We start from the raw sequence: 16,933 nt of genomic DNA, 5'->3' as shown, positions 1-16,933 counted from the left end.
ATGAAGATCTGGAGCAGAGAAATGAGGGAGATCTCTGAGGGTGAGGAGCCTGCGGTGAAGGTGAACGGAGGGGCACACCCCTGGCAGAGCGCGGCGGAGGCGGGGGCCTCCAGTGCGGGGGCGGGGCCTGGAGGGAGGGAGGCGGAGCGGGAGCCTGCGGGGCGGGGGCCTGCGGGCGGGCGGGTCCCGAAGAGAGGCGGAGCTTATGAGCAGAGAGCTGGGAGCGGTGCTCTGCGGCTGCGGCGGCGGCGGCGGCGGCGGAAGATGGCTGCAACTGAGGCTGCGGACCCTTTGCTGATGCTCGGAGTCGGGCTGATCGGTGAGGAGGAAGGCGCCCTGCCCCGCAGGCTCGCACCCAGTTCTGACTTCGCCTGGGCCCGGGACTGCCCCTGCTCCCGCGGTCCCCGGCACCGCCCGCGGTGGGGAGGGCGCGGCCCCCTCCATGTTGGGCCTGGGCTAGGGGCTGCAGGGCCCGGCCTCCTCGGCGCAGGGCCCCGGCCTGCCGCCCTGGGCCCGGGCGCCCGCGGCCTTGTGTGGGGCCTGCCGGGCCGGGAGGCGGGGCCGGGTACCCTGGAGGCCTCCTAGGCTCTGGGAGGGAGCTTCTCCTGGACGCCCCGGGCTACAGAGGAGCCCGGACGTGGAGGTGACCGAGCCGCGTAGGCGAGTCGCCGGTCATGCAGAGAGGAGCTTGCAGGCCGCGCGTTTGTGAGGCTGCAGGGCCGGGGTCCCTCCGAACGAGGGAGAGCCACGCGTGACTGCCAGCCCGGCGCCCGTCTGGCCCCGGTCATGTGATCGAGCGATTCCAGACGCGGTGGCCAACTGCCAGCCCGGGGTGCTGCACGTTATGCATGGATTGTTTCCCGTTTGACTCTCACCTCGGCTCCAGGGGATCTGGGTAATGTTTGATGCCCACTTTACGCAGCAGGTGGCGGCCCAGGGTGTCATTTGTGCAAGAACGCACATTAGGAAGTGGCAGACCCAGGATGGGGGACCCTTGCAGTCTAGCCCCAGAACCCCAACTCATACCAGTGGAGAACTGCATCCTAAGACAGAGGTCGTGCATATGACACAGGTGTCTACATAATCACAGTGGGTGGAATCCCAGTTCGTTCTGAGGAATTAATGGATATGGAAGTGTGTTGGGATCTTTGGGCAGTCTGGAGTGTGTGCCTGAACCTGGTGCAGAGTTTTTGAAGCAACCATTCATCCAACAGCGACAGTGAGCACGGGGTTGCTTGAATGAACTTCTGTCGGTTCCCTGAGTGCCATTGTTCTTTGAAAAAGTATTCTGAGATTTTTATATACCCCTAAACCCTAGTACACAAGCACATTGCTTGGATCTAGCAAAACTGGCGGAAATGCGGCGAAATGTTGCTGATTATTTTCACTGTATGAAAGGAGTGCGTTTATCTGGGAACGGCTTCCTGTGCTCATCTCTAATGTGATTTTTTAAAACTGTTTCAAAGCAAAACCTAAGTACCTCAGGCATCTTAGTCCTTCTTGAAGGTACCTCGGAATTAAGGCTGAATTAAACTCTGACTTTATCTGGTAACAGCAAAGAAAAAGATGGCTTATCGTATTTTCAATTCAGTTTTTTTTATTTTTCATGTCGACATGAATTTAAAAGGGATTTGCTTAAAAATAAGTGGGGGGGGGGAGCTCCTTACCCTTATGAACCAAGGAGTGCCAGGTGTTGATAACTGCTGAAGCTGTGGGATGGAGGCTCATTTTATCATTCTACTTTTTTTAATACTTGCTATTTTCCATAATAAAAGGGTTTGTTTTTAAGTCTATAGATCAAAAACTGGATTTTTACTACTATATGTTCAGTTACTGTTTCTCTAACGTTTAGGCTATTTTTGCCTGGAGTAATATTAGCAAATTGTTCCTATTTTGTTACTGAGGTGTTGACTTTGGTGAAACTACATATATGACTGTTTAACCATTATTATTAAAATTTTAAGTATAGAATGCATACTGTCAGTACATAGCATATGACAGAGATTTCACCATTTTCTTAATTTCCAGTTTTCAACAAACCCATCCATTCTATGTATTTATTTATTTTTTTTGTTTGTTGTTTTTTTTTTTTTTTTTTTTTTTTTTTTTGCTGTACGCGGGCCTCTCACTGTTGTGGCCTCTCCCGTTGTGGAGCACAGGCTCCGGACGCACAGGCTCATCGGCCATGGCTCACGGGCCCAGCCACTCCGCGGCATGTGGGATCTTCCCGGACCGGGGCACGAACCCGTGTCCCCTGCATCGGCAGGCGGACTCCCAACCACTGCGCCACCAGGGAAGCCCATTCTATGTATTTATTAATGATCCTTCCAACTAGATTAAAAGGTAAAGTGTGGGAGGAGATAGGGAAGACCCCTAGCAAACCTCTAAGGCTACATTTTCATTCATGATTTGTTAGAAAAGCTTTTTACTCAGGTGGCCTAAAATTCAAGATCAGGAGAGCTAGCTAATGTAACCAGGAGAGGTAGGTGAGAATTGGGGGTTCTCACGTGCTCTGGGTTGCTTTATAAAATGGGGTGTTAAAATTGATTCCACGAAGTGCTTCTGAGTAACCAATCAATTCACTTCCTTGCTGCTGTTTGACATTCTCACAGTGACCATCTTTCCACCGTAGAAAAGGACACAAATGGAGAAGTTCTGTGGGTGTGGTGCTATCCTTCCACGACAGCTACTTTAAGGAACCTACTGCTGAGAAAATGCTGCCTTACAGAGGAAAACAAACTTCTCCATCCCTTCGTCTTTGGTCAGTACAGAAGAACATGGTTTTATATCACAACAGTTGAAGTTCCAGATTCTTCCATTTTGAAAAAGGTATGACTGTATGAGGGTCAAAAAACAAAAAATATTTTAAGTGATGTAAGATTCCAATAACCCTTAGCTTTAGACTTCATCATTCACAATACGCTTTGGAAAAATATTAAATATATGACTTTAATTGGGAATGTTCTCTTTCACATTTCACTCTCATTCATTGTATTTATTGGTGTATATTATTTGACTGACCTGGGGTTGGTATAGCGAAGCCTTTCCCAGGTTATACTTGGATGGAGTAGAAATGTAGAAGTATTTTCAAAGCCTGGACTCTGATTAAAAGTGGGAAGAAGTATATTTCCATAACTAAAAACTATTTTAAAGGTTATAATTATCCTAGTTAAGGAAACCTTTTCATTTGTTTATGGATGATAAGGATATGTTAAGAATAGAAAGGATAATTGAGGAAATTCATGTGTTCTGTAGACTTTGTGTGTGTGTGTCATTTCATATGAATGCCATCAGGTGACAGACTAAAAACCAGTAAGTATGTGGTCGTTGTGCACTTTCCTAGTCCCACAGAGCCAGTGGCTTTTTCAGAGGAAAGAATATTGGAAAGAAGTGGCTGAGCTCCTGGTCGGTTTCTGGGTGGGGACTTCTTTTACAATTTCAGGGCTGATTTTATAGTCAATCACCAGACAGTATGCAGCATGTCCAGTTTAAATGTAAGGAATTACGTTTAAAATAACAGGAAGGCAACAATTTAGAAACTGTAAGAGGTTTAAGATAAAACAGAGATTAGTAATTAGAAAATGTAAATTGCAGAAAGATACTCATTAATGGGAATAATAGGTATATGATTATCGGAAATTTATACGTATAATAATAGAGGCATATAAATAAATGAAGGTTATTATAACAATGCCCTTTAGCCTATATAGCATTTTACAGAGAATTGACTATTTTGGGAACTGTATGATTTTTACTGTATGAATTTTACTGAAACGTATTTTTGTTGTTTTCCATCCTTCTATTTCATTAGTGGGAAACAGTCACTATGTGGTAGGTCTGATATGGCATTCTTAGTTCTGCTTTGTTGAGGGTAGGGGGGCTTAAATAAAAAGTCACATTTCTGATATTTTTGAAATATTTTTATGTTTTTGAGGAAATAACTAAAATATTAAATATATATGTATATATAATTTTTTTATGTGTGTATATATACGTAAAAGTATAAAGAGGCAAGTGAGGACTTGGTACATTTTGGTCTTTTCTTTTTAATGCTGGTATGTCTTATGTAAGAGGCTTGTTAGGATATAGTAATAAAGATAATTCTATTAAAGTGTCTTTAAAGAGTGTACTTTTGTTTGTTTGTTTTGGACAGGTGACTCATTTTTCTATTGTTCTGACCGCCAAAGATTTTAATCCAGAGAAATATGCCGCCTTCACTAGGATATTGTGTAGGTCTGTATGAAAACTGTATTAAATGCTAATACACAAAAATGAAGATCTTACTCAACAGTAATACAGCAGATTTCTACACTGAGGAAGCATATTTCAGCCTTCTGTTTCCCCAACTTAACCTTTACTGGCCCTACAAACACTGTTTTATCAAGAGGAACTTTGTCTTCTGCTTCCATGGTACTGCTCCTCTTATTAGGGAAAATGGTAGCGGGGAGGAGAAGAGGCAGTTTGCACAACTATTGTAATTTCTGGGTACTTTGAGTCACTTGCCACTTTTGGTCTGTTACTTCTGCTCGTTTCCAATCTGGAACTTTCCTTAGGATGGAAGTGGTAAGCTGGTTCATTTGTGGCAAGGTCTGTGTGTGGGAGTCATTTGGGGAAAGTTTAATGGGCATTTTGAATTATGCTAAAGCACAGGAAAATATTTCTTAGCTGGAATGCTGAGGAGCTGAGAAACTGATTTTTTGGTTAATCGTTAAACTGAAGGATAGATGCCTTCAGTTTCATCCCAGCGGTTGAAAAAATTTAACTAAAATATACAGTCTGCTTTTTTGCCTTGATAAGTATATCTGGTGGAATTAATGAAATCCGTCTTATATGTTAGGGATATTGGCTTTTTCTTTAATCAAGACTTTTTCAGGGTTTGGGGTTTTGTTTTTTTTCTAATATTGTTACTAGATAAAATTATAATTCTCAGTGTTATGTATTACTCTCAGCCCTCAGGTTTATGCCCAATAAGTAGGTTTTTTTTGGGGGGGTGGATAAGGGGAGTTGTTTCTGTTTTTCTCACCATAAGTCTGATATATGGTTGTCTTATTTGCAATTTCTGTGTATGACCACGTGCACATGCACGCATGGGTGCGCACACAGCGCAAGAATACAATCTTATCACCTAAGTGTTTCGGTTAGGTTGTATTTTGACAAAATGAAGTTTTATTGTTTTTGCAGTCAGCTGTGATAAGAAAGGCTTCTTGCTTTCAGTGAGATAAATTCCAGGTGTATGGCTCGCAAATGCGGCACTGACACAAAGGGAGATGATTATTGTTAGAAGGGGCTCCATCCAGAAGCCGTGAACTAAAAACACTGCAAAGTTGTTTTTGAACAAATGTTGGACTCCCATTTCATTTGATTGAGTCAGGGTTAGGTTACTCAACTGAATTCACTGGGAAATGTTCTGGGGCCCAGAAGGCGAAGTTGCCTTAGACCCCACTTCCTGCCCAGGAGGAAGCCCAGAGGGTGTCTCCGCTTGTGCAGAGCTGTGGCTTTGTCACATTCTGGATTCTCTTCTCTGTCACAGTTACAAGAGAAATGAGGGCTCAAGCTATCACCAGCCACCCGCTCTGACCCCACCCCTTACCGCACTTGAGTGCTTGCCCTAGCGCCTGTCCACGCTCACGTGCTCATGTGCACACACACTCACTCTCCCCGTGTGCACGTGTGCCTGTTCACACACACAGAGGCAAGCACTGTTTTTTTTTTCACTTTCCCTTTATTTTCTATTTTACTTTTATTGAGGTATAGTTGATTTACAAAGTTGTATTAGTTAGACTCACACTTTTTTTTGTTTTTTGTTTTTTTTGCGGTACGCGGGCCTCTCACTGTTGTGGCCTCTCCTGTTGCGGAGCACAGGCTCCGGACGCTCAGGCTCAGCAGCCATGGCTCACGGGCCTAGCCGCTCCGCGGCATGTGGGATCCTCCCAGACCAGGGCACGAACCCGTGTCCCCTGCATCGGCAGGCGGACTCTCAACCACTGCGCCACCAGGGAAGCCCTAGACTCACACTTTTTGATGGTGGTGAGGTGCTCCCTCCCGTTTCCGGTGAGAGGTGCCCTCCACAGTACGCTGCTCACGTGGCCATGGAAACCCGCATGGAGGGGTTCATTCCCCCTGTGGGATCTGGGTCCAGATCCATGACCCCTTTCTATAATTTTAAATTTTAAAAAATAAATTTTACTTTATTTTAAAAAATTTAATAATTTGAATGGTGTTTTTTGGTTTCCTGCTTTGTTTTGGTGGTGGTAATGTAAGCACATCGTAAAAAGAAATGCAAATAATGCCGAAGAGTATACAGTGAACCCTAAGTCCCTTCCTTCCCCTCTTCCCCATCTCTAATTCTACCTACGGACTCCCCACCCCAAGGCAGCTCCTGGGCTTCCCTTCTCTATATCTTACTGGAGATATTTTCTTCATATATAAGCATGTATATGGGGTTGACTGTTCTATATATATGATAGTTTACAATATTCATTGTTCTTTGCCTTTTTTCCCCAATTTATGCATTGAAATAATTTTAAAACACTGATGACTGACAAAATTTAGTAAGCAGTTAAATCACACGCTTTTTTCACGTAGTCTACAGAAAATATAGTTTTCAAGTGATCTTTCTTAAACAATTATTTTATTTTCGTCCCAATTTTCTATCCCTTCAGCTACTAAAATGCCCAAGTAGACCCAGTCCTGCTTCTCCAGAAGAATTTACATTTACTTACTTATAGGAAGATATTTCAGGGGAAAGGGCTGATTTCACATCACTGGCTATAAATGTAGCCAGTTTCCTGTCAGCATTTTCTGGAAGTTTTAACTTGATGAATGTGTCTAGTGTGCATTTATCACCAGAAACTTAAAGGAGTTTGATTTCTTAATTATCTAAATACAGCTACCTCTGAGAACTCTGATAATAAATATAGGTTCTACACCTAATTACTGCTTTCTTTGTGAACCATGCATAAAACTCCTTTCTTGTCAGAGGATATCCAGCAATAAAACAGTTGTTATGACTAACAAAAACAGTTGTGAATGTAAGACATAAAAAGAGACAAGGATACAATGTTCTTGAGAACAGCAGGGCCTCAGAAAGTCCATAGTTCATTCTCCTGCCTAAGTGGACCACAGCAGGCCTCCCCAGATGTAACAAGAGGGCTGACTTCACAGAATTGTTGAAGGTTGTTCAAGTGGTTGTTTTGTTTTTCTAATAGATTTTCTAATTAAATTTATAGAAGTAACCACATCATGAAAAGATTCAGGCATTCACAGGTGTATTAGCAAGTTGGCTTAGATTCTTTAGAACGTACCCATACCTGGCCTCGGTGCGTTTCTCCAGGTGGTTCATGCTAACTAGTAGCACACTTGCTTTCTGTCCTTTCTCACAGAATGTACCTAAAACATGGGAGCCCAGTTAAGATGATGGAGAGTTACATCGCGGTTCTCACAAAGGGGATATGCCAGAGTGAAGAAAATGGCTCTTTCCTTAGCAAGGATTTTGATGCCCGAAAGGCATACCTTGCAGGCTCCATCAAAGGTAATAAATAAATAAAAAGAAGCAAAAAAGAAACAAAAACCCATCCCAGATGAGTCCATCCCAGCAACAACAAAATCCCCAAGCCAAGGACAATCTGTCATTAGACTCTGTTATTTCATCTTTCCATATATTTTCATCTACATGATATTTGTTTCCTATGCAGGAGGGTAGTTCAACTTCTACATTTCCTTATGTGGTTAGAACTCTGTCAGGAAAGCAGACTTCTGCGGTGTTTCTTTCCATATGATTGCAGCTGTTAAGACAGAAATGTACTTTCACCAGTGAGCTAAAGTTCATGGGTCGAGGTCTCCACTGACTTCCATCATTTTCCTTTCCTTAGATCTTAGCAGTGACCTGTTCCACCTGGGGAGCTCAAGCCCCTGACCCAGAGTTCCCATTCTAACTCCCCATCCCTCTCTCCTCGCTGGAAAGTCCAGCCTAGGGCTAAACCGAGACATCAGGTCCTTAAAAGGGAGGAGAGGAGAACTCCTAGGGCGATGCTGGCCTTCTTTCTCATCCTCCCACAGCACCTGTCTTCACTCTTTTTTTCTGACCGTGTTGGATCTTCATTGCTGTGCGCGGGCTTTTCTCTAGTTGGCGGCGAGCGGGGGCTACTCTTTGTTGCGGTGCACAGGCTTCTCATTGCAGTGGCTTCTTTTGTTGCGGAGCATGGGCTCTAGGCACGCGGGCTTCAGTAGTTGTGGCTCGCGGGCTCTAGAGCACAGGCTCAGTAGTTGTGGCTCACGGGCTTAGTTGCTCTGCGGCATGTGGGATCTTCCCAGACCAGGGATCGAATCTGTGTCCCCTGCATTGGCAGGCAGATTCTTACCCACTGCGCCACCAGGGAAGCCCTGTCTCCACTTTTGATCCTACTGTTTTATATGGTTTCTAAGCATCCCTGTTGAGGTGTTAGGTGTTTGTCCAACTGTCTCACAAGGACTTATGCAATGATGTGTATGTGGGTTTGGGGGGGGTCAGTGAACATTTTTTAAAATTTAAGTTTGCACGACACCGAGGATGGTGGTTCCCTTCATATAATTCCACTTTCTTGTGAGTCTGGCTTCATCTGTGCATCCAGCGTACTGTCCCTTGAGGGAGCAGGTGTAGCTACTGTAACGCCCATCCTGGGGAGCAGATGTATGAATTGATATGCCCATCCACCAAATAAGGTGCTTCTGTACTTATAACATTTACCTAAATTTATTCTGTGTTGAAAATAATTTTGCATTCATACAAGAATAATTTCCAGTAAAAACTTGATTTCCTTGTATAATGTTTAATGCAGTAACATAATTATTTTTGTTTTAAGACATTGTATCTCAGTTTGGAATGGAAACTGTTATCTTACACACAGCACTGATGCTAAAGAAAAGAATTGTCGTCTATCACCCCAAAATAGAAGCTGTTCAGGAGTTTACCAGGTATGGTCTCTTATCATTAAAAAGTGTAACCTTTTTTTTTTTTTTTTTTTGCGGTACGCGGGCCTCTCACTGTTGTGGCCTCTCCTGTTGCGGAGCACAGGCTCCAGACACGCAGGCTCAGCAGCCATGGCTCACGGGCCCAGCTGCTCCGCAGCATGTGGGATCTTCCCGGACCGGGGCACGAACCCGTGTCCCCTGCATCGGCAGGTGGACTCTCAACCGCTGCGCCACCAGAGAAGCCCAAAAAGTGTAAACTTTGTTGGCAGCCACTTTGGGGCCCTCTGTGTCACTGTGTACCCTGTTCTTTGCACACTGGTATAAACAGGCTGAGTTAGGTTGGGGGTGAAATACCATTTTGGTGTAATGTTTTAGTTTAGATTGAGTAGTTCAAGGTTACTGAATTTGAACATTCTTCTTTAAATTTTGAAATATGAATATTTTGGAGCGGGGAGTTTGCAAACTTTCCCTTGCCAGAAAGTAAATATCTTAGGCTTGTAGCCATACGCTCTCTGTCCCGACTACTTAACTGCCACAGGTTGCATAAAAGCAGCCATGGACAGTCCATACGTAAATGAATGAGCTCGGCTATGTTCCAGTAAAATCTTATGTGCAAAGACGGGCATGAGCCATAGTTGCCTGACCCCTGGGCCATAGTTGCCTGACCCCTGTTTTAGGTAAGTTGTTTCTTCCATTCAATTTTATTACAGACTGTATTATTTATATAATAAATACAGTTTGTTTTGTTTTCCTTGCCAAATCGAACTTAGATCCTTCTTTAAAAGCAGGGGAACTAGTATTTATGCTGTTTACCGTATGCCAGGCATTGTATAAGTCACCTTAAATTATTAACTTTACTTATGACAAGAACCCTGGGAGGAAGTGTTACTGCCCTGTTTATAGATGAGAAGATGGAGGCGAAGGGTGAGATATTGAGAAGAAGAAAGACTTGCTAGTCAGAAGGACCTGGGTTAAAGTCCTGGGAGGCAACTTTTTAGCCTTGTGACCACATAAAGTGTACGTAATGTTTCTACGCCTCAGTTTCTTTATCTGTAAAATGAAGATGATAATACCTGCCTCGTTAGCTTGGTTTCAGGATTGGAAATAATTTGTGTATCGTGCTCAGCATGTACCTTGTCCATAGTGGGCACTCTAGAGACGATCATTGTTATTATGATTGTGATTGCCTTAGATCTTAGGTAACAGGACCAGAGTTTTTGCCCGGCTCTGACTCCCAAACCTTGTATTTTTCCACCCAATTACCCTTTTCCTCTCCATTTATGCTTCTGAAACGGGAGTGTCCACAGCTTCTGAGATATGTAGCAGGCCACCAGGGGGTTCACAAAACCACAGATAAATTCGGCACCTACTTCTTCCTGTTTTATTGGAAGTTTCTTTAAGAAAACTTATTTTTGTATAAAAACAAACACAAAGTAGTTTGCAAGTTTGGCTGGAATTTTAAATATGAAATGCGAGACTTCACAAAAATTTCTTGCTTGCAGGGCCCACTTTGGATTTTACCCTCAGGCTCCCTCCATGGCAGTCTGCAGAGTGGGCGTTGGGAGGAACACTTCAGAAGCATCCTTCCTTGCCACCATGGAGATCTTTTGAAACTTTACCTTGAGGCTTTTGTAGCCAATCTGACCCAACAGTCGGTGTTTAAAACACTGCATTACTTTACTTTGAAGCCTGGAGGAGGTGTTGGCATGTTTAGGGCTTGTTCTCCCTCTGCATCTGGTAACCAGTTTCCTCCCCCAGAAGAAGAGGGAAGAGGATGGGCTGAGTCTCAGGTGTGGGCTGGCAACCATCTGTGTTCTCACCTTGACCCCAGGACTCTGCCTGCCCTGGTGTGGCATCGACAGGACTGGACCATACTTCACTCCTACGTGCACCTGGATGCCGACGAGCTGGAAGCCCTGCAGATGTGCCCAGGTAGACAGCAGGCTCCCAGGGGATGAGAAGCTCAGCTTTACCAGGGGTGTTTGTTTCGGGGGATTTTTTTTTTTTTTTTTTAAGTGCATTCCTAAGGGGCATACTGATCTTTTTTTTTTTTTTTGGTAAATGCAACCGTTTTTTTTCCCTTAAAAAGTTTTTTTAATTAAAAAAAAAATTGTGCACCTGAAACCAACACAACATTCTAAATCAACTATACTCCAATAAAAATTATAAAGTACAAAAAACATTGTGGTAAAATACACATCACATAAAAGTTACCCTCTTTTTTTTTTTTTTTGGCCGTGCCTCATGGCTTATGGGATCTTAGTTCCCCGGTCAGGGATCGAACCCACGTCCCCTGCACTGGAAGGCGGATTCTTAACCACTAGACCACCAGGGAAGTCCCTAGAAATCTTAATTTTAATGTGTTGGGACTTTTTAGGCTTTTATGATTTTATTTTTTATATTTTGTTTAAGAAGAGTTCTATCCCAACAGTAGAAAGGTATTCTCCTATATATTCTAGTAAAAATTTTTAAAGCTTTTTCATCCCCATTTAAGTCTTTAATCTGCCTGGCATTACTATTTTTTGTAGGGTGTGGGTTTGGGATCTGGTTCCATTTTTCCATTTGGATGGCAACTTGGCTCAGGAACACTTACAGAATAGTGTCCCCTCTCCAGGAATCTGCAGTATCATTTCATTTCATTGATTGATTGATTGATTGATTTATGGCTGTGTTGGGTCTTTGTTGCTGCGCGCGGGCTTTCTCTAGTTGCCGCGAGCGGGGTCTGCTCTTCGTTGTGGTGCGCGGGCTTCTCATTGCGGTGGCTTCTCTTGTTGTGGAGCACAGACTCTAGAGCGCAGGCTTGTGTTGTAGGAGCTCTGGCCAGGAGCCTCGATAACCAAATACACATTTCTTATTATATCACAATATTACAGCCCCTTTATTTCCCAAATGATGGAAGAATTATGGTGTGTATTAGTCAAGGAAGCGAGTCATCATGCAATAAACATTTTTTAAGCACCTAGTATATGCTGAGGTCTTGGCAAGTTGCCGTATTATATAAGACAAGACACTTTTCCTCAGTGACTTTATGATCCAATTGGCAAGAAGAAATTGAAACTGAGCGGGGCCCTATGGGCCTCCCAGGCACGGAGGCCTTTTTGTCCCCCATTTTTTGTAGACAAGACTCCAGCCTCCATGACTTACCCTGAGTTCCAAAGGGCAGATTCGAACAGTTGCAAATCAAGGGAGGAGCAGCCAGGTCACCACCTCTAACTGCAGGAGACTACAGATATCTTCTGTGAAGGTCCAAATTGGCTTCGGCCATTTTCAGCTTCTTCTCCACCTCTGGAGTCCGTCTCCAGCAAGGGTCCTTCTGCCCAGTGCCATTCAAGCCAATAGAATGAGTTTTCGTTTCGGAAGCAAAGGAAAGCTTCATCCTTCGATCAAAGAATGGAGAGGTCGCAGCTGGTGCATCCACGCTCTCCCCCGCAAACCGGGGTCGGGGCTGTTTTATAGGGATCTCGTTTTGTGGGTGGGACAGCAGAGCTCTCGCAAGTTGCCTGCAGGGCTCACGCTCCAGGTGGCAGTGCCGGGCCGCAGTCTCTCTGCACACGGCCCACTGCTGCCATCTTGAGCTCCAGGTTTTTGATTTTGTTGCTGCTGTTTTTTTTTAAATATATAAATTTATTTATTTATTATTTTTGGCTCTGTTGGGTCTTTGTTGCTGCACGTGGGCTTTCTCTCTAGTTGCGGCGAGCAGGGGCTACTCTTCGTTGCGGTGCGCAGGCTTCTCATTGCGGTGGCTTCTCGTTGCAGAGCACGGGCTCTAGGCACGCTGGCTTCAGTAGTTGTGGCATGCGGGCTCAGTAGTTGTGGCTCACGGGCTTAGTTGCTCCGCGGCATGTGGGATTTTCCTAGACTAGGGCTTGAACCCGTGTTCCCTGCATTGGCAGGTAGATTCTTTACCACTGCGCCACCAGGAAAGTCCGCTGCTGTTGTTTCTTAAATGCTGTCACTTGCTGAAGTAAAAAATTGGTCCTCAAAAAACAAAAAAAATTTTTTTTTTTTTTTAATCATACTGCTGTGTGAAATCCAAAGTCTGGGAACCATTGTCTTAACACCAATTCCAGAAGTCTGCTAATTCTTGAGTTGCCCTGATTCCTTTAGCATTTATTGTATCAGATCTGAAATTGGGGAAGATGATGCTGTTTCCACTATGCTATCCCTGAGGAACCCGAGTGTTTGGCTATGACTTCCCTGTTGACAGAGACCTAGGGGGGACAGTGGTCAAGAGAATCCTTGCTGCCTGCTGCCTCCTCTGTCATTCTTGACCCAAATAACGATGACTGAAAAGCAGATGCTTTGCTTCAGCCTTCCTCCTTGACACCGAAACCTAGTTTTGGAACATTTTGAGTTGCTTGAGTTTCTTCAGGCAATTGGCAAAAATGTCATCTTAATAAATGCCGCGGGATATGGCTAAAATGCCCTGGATAAATAAAGCAGAGAAGAAAAGCAGCTGAGGAGCTTTTAGACTCACTCCTTTCTTGGTATGTTCACAATGTGATTTCTTCCTACTCTAGTAACGCTGGTCCCCTCTGTAATGCAGGTTACGTCGCTGGATTTGTAGACTCGGAGGTGAGCAATAGATCTGACCTGTATGATGTGTTTGTGAATCTGGCAGATGGTGAGATTACCATTGCCCCGCTTGCAAAAGGTTAGTTCTCTGTTCTGTTCTGTTGACACAAGATGTAAGCCAAGCAGTTGTATTTTTTAGGCTGATTCTCCCTTTTGAAGGCCTGCTTCACCTGTTGTGCTGGAGGGATTTTTCTGTTTCTAGAACACAGCATTCATGTTAATAGACCTGACCCTTTTAGGGATACATCTGAGTGCTTACGCTGTACGGTTATATGTTAATAAGATAAATGGTCTGTTTGTCTTGTTTCTTCAGTTTCATATTCAAACAAGGTGTATTTGTTATCTATTGCTGCATAAGAGATGACTTCTAAACTTAGTGATTTAAAATAGCAAATACTTATCTCACAGTTTTGGTGGGCAGGAATTTATGAGTGACTTAGCTAGGAGGTTCTGATTCAGGGTCTCTCATGAGGTTTTAATCAAGATATTGCCAGGGCTGCAGTCAAATGAAGGCTCAACTGGGGCTAGAGAATCCACTTCCAAGCTGACTCACATGGCTGTTGACAGGAGGCCTCACCACATGGGCCTTTCCATAGGGCAGCTTGAGTGTTCTCACCACGCGTCTGCTGGTCTCCCCAACAGTGAGCAATTCAAGAGAGGGGGGACCACAGTGCCTTCTGTGACCTAGTCTAGGAAGTCATACATGATCACTTCCTCCACATTCTATTTGTTAAAGCAAGTCATTAAGGGAGAAGAATTAGACTCCACCTTATAAAGGAAGGAGTATCAAAGTGTGTGCAGACATTTGTCACCACACGAGGGTTGAACATGACTCCCGTGTGGAAAATCTTTTTGAAGGATGTCTCAGTAAGCAGCAGGGAATGAGAGTATTCTTGGGGCTAATGACCAAGAAAGGGTGTTCTAGTGTCATAGGGTCATCTCTGGCAACTGTAAATTATCCTAAATTACAGCTGCACAGAGTAGAAAAGATTGGGTTAAATGCGTTTTGAGCCTAGGACACTATGAGGTATTGGTTTTAGACAGGAATTACAGATACCAGCTTTTGTAGTGTCATTGATCTTTCTCCTAGAAGTGGGAGCAGCTGAATGCCAGCCAGTTAGGGATTTTTGTTAGCTAGGTTCTGATAATGTGAGGTTTTATCTAGCAACCTCAAATTAGTAGAACCAGAACTTGTTTTTGCTTTGAAATTACAAATATAATAAACATTCATGGTGGAAAATTCAAAATATAGTATCAGGTCTTTAGGGGATATTGCCTTTTGTAAAGCCGGAGTGATAGAAAACTAGCTGTAGCCGGGGCCACTGAAACTGCTGAAGCGTTAGGACTGGAAAGCCTGGCAACTCCCTGCTGCCCTCTGCTGCTCTGAGTCTATAAAACGGGCTCATCCCAGTGGAGTTTGTCCCTCACGAGTAACAAACAGAAATTTTTGTTAACCTTCTGGCTGCAGAAAATAGCAGTGTATGTAATTAATGTAACTTGGGTTGTTGCCTTAGCTCGTTTCTAAGGGCCTTTACACAGTGAATGTTGAGCTGCTTCTGCAGAACTGACAGGAAGTGCTGCTTTCACAATATCCCTGCCGGAAAGATAAACGTGAATTCTCAACTGTGAAGACCTGGACAGGAAAGTCAGGCTGTTTGCTGGCTTACAATCACAACCCATAGGCAGTCAGATTTCATTAGGTTTTGTCTAGAAAGAAAAATAATTCTTATCAGAATTTTGGTTTGGTGGTGGTGTATTTTTATTTTGGACATGAAGTATATAAACCATGATCATGCCTTACCTCCTATTGTGTCACCATATTTGTGTGTAGTAATAAGATGGAAATGGGGGGTTGTCAGTTGCTTTTTGAAAATTCCCTCTGTGTGATCGTTCAAGTTTCCAGATAGATGATTACTTTTCATTATGTAAACATCTAAATATTTTTCTTGATCTCACCAGAGGCCATGGCAATGGGCAAACTACATAAAGAAATCGGTCAGTTAATTGTCCAGTCGGCAGAAGATCCAGAGAAATCAGACAGTCAAGTTATACAGGTAATGCCTTAATCTTCCCACTGACTGAGTCTCGAAACGGCATCGCTGGGCAGCGGCTGGTTATCTGCTGTTCACGAGCACAGAGTGAAGTTACTGGGGAGGCCAGTGGGCAGCTGCTGAGATGAGGTCTGCAGGATTGGCCCTGGCGAAGATGAGCCAATGAGTTATCAGGCTCCAGGGAGAGACGGACAGAGGGCGTTGGTGCCAAAGCCAAGCGTTTATAGTGAAAGATGTGATTGCCAGGTGGTGAGAGGGGCCATAGGGTTTGGCGGGGACCCGCCAGCAGCACTGTCCTTTCTCTTCGGTGCTGTGGCTGGGAGGAGTGGGCAGGTTTTTTCCCGAGAACCCAAACACTGAGACTGTCTTACCGGACAGATGGTCATTGCCACCCATTGCCCTGTCAACATTAGAGGGAAAACAATGTTAGTGAAATGCGTAAATTTGAGTTTTGTATTACTGTGTTTTTCATGGACTGAAAGGGGTACACAGATTACTCAGTATAATGTATGATGAGAGTGCCTACCATGTTGTACAGGTTCACAGTATTTGAATAAGTTAATGATGTCAGCAAACCAGGAGAAAGACATGACCTTAAGGCGAGCTCTGCTGAGTCCTCAGCCACCTGAGGGGAATGTCAGTCAGTGAAGGGGAATAAAGCCCGTGCGACAGGTGCTGGGTCACTCATCCCAGGCAGGAGGGGACTTTGGGGAGAGATTTGTTCTAAAAACAATAGCAGTTCCTCAAAAAGTTACACATAGCATTAACATAGATTTGGTAATTCTACTTCTGGGTATATATCAAAAACTGCAAGCAGGAACTCAAATAGATATTTGTGCACCCGTGTCCCACAGCAGCATTATTCACAATGGCCAAAAGGTGAAGACAACCCAGATGTCCATCAGCGGATGAATGGAACAAATGTAGTACATACACGTGGTGGAATATTACTCAGCCTTAGAATGAAGTTCTGACATGTGCTACCACGTGTATGAACCTTGAAAACACGTTAAGTGAAATAAGCCAGTCAAAAAGGACAAATATCGTGATTCCATTCATATGAAGTACCTAGAATAGACCAATTCATAGAGTCAGAAAGCACAATGGTCATCGCCAGGGGCTAGGGAGAGGCCGGTGGGGAGTTGCTGTTTAATGGGTACGGAGTTTTGGTTTGGGATGATGGAGAAGTTCTGGGATGGACAGTGGCGATGGTTGCACAATACTGTGAACGCACTTGAAACGCCACTGAGTTGCACACACTTTAAAAATGGTTAACCCCGCCCCCACCGATCCCACCGTCACCGCTGCTCAAAATTAACCATGACATGTATTTTTTGTTGTTTCGTTTTTTATAATTT

The 16,933-nt window shown here is 44.0% G+C and overlaps 2 protein-coding genes across 4 annotated transcripts in view; one reads left to right on the top strand and one right to left on the bottom strand.

Annotated features, from left to right (window-relative positions):
• The first annotated feature begins 209 nt into the window (after positions 1 to 209).
• The window catches only part of DENND10 (DENN domain containing 10), an 18,125-nt gene continuing 1,401 nt past the window's right edge, over positions 210 to 16,933 (top strand). Inside the window, exons 1-8 of one of the 2 annotated variants that reach the window (XM_060033984.1) lie at positions 210 to 319; positions 2,633 to 2,829; positions 4,154 to 4,233; positions 7,383 to 7,531; positions 8,841 to 8,952; positions 10,781 to 10,881; positions 13,496 to 13,603; positions 15,484 to 15,578. In XM_060033984.1, coding sequence (XP_059889967.1) covers positions 265 to 319; positions 2,633 to 2,829; positions 4,154 to 4,233; positions 7,383 to 7,531; positions 8,841 to 8,952; positions 10,781 to 10,881; positions 13,496 to 13,603; positions 15,484 to 15,578 — 897 coding nt within the window. In that variant the 5' untranslated portion in view covers positions 210 to 264. Of the gene's footprint in view, positions 320 to 2,632; positions 2,830 to 4,153; positions 4,234 to 7,382; positions 7,532 to 8,840; positions 8,953 to 10,780; positions 10,882 to 13,495; positions 13,604 to 15,483; positions 15,579 to 16,933 lie in introns of those variants that run through there. The other variant, XM_060033985.1, reaches the window with a different exon arrangement.
• The window catches only part of SFXN4 (sideroflexin 4), a 24,405-nt gene continuing 22,722 nt past the window's right edge, over positions 15,251 to 16,933 (bottom strand). Inside the window, exon 14 of one of the 2 annotated variants that reach the window (XM_060033987.1) lies at positions 15,251 to 15,975. The gene's annotated coding sequence lies outside the window, so the exon portion shown is untranslated. Of the gene's footprint in view, positions 15,976 to 16,620; positions 16,644 to 16,933 lie in introns of those variants that run through there. The other variant, XM_060033988.1, reaches the window with a different exon arrangement.

This window comes from Delphinus delphis, chromosome 16 (genome assembly GCF_949987515.2).
Source record: "Delphinus delphis chromosome 16, mDelDel1.2, whole genome shotgun sequence".
Classification (NCBI taxonomy): Eukaryota; Metazoa; Chordata; class Mammalia; order Artiodactyla; family Delphinidae; genus Delphinus; species Delphinus delphis.
This window is presented reverse-complemented; position numbering and strand designations above follow the sequence as displayed.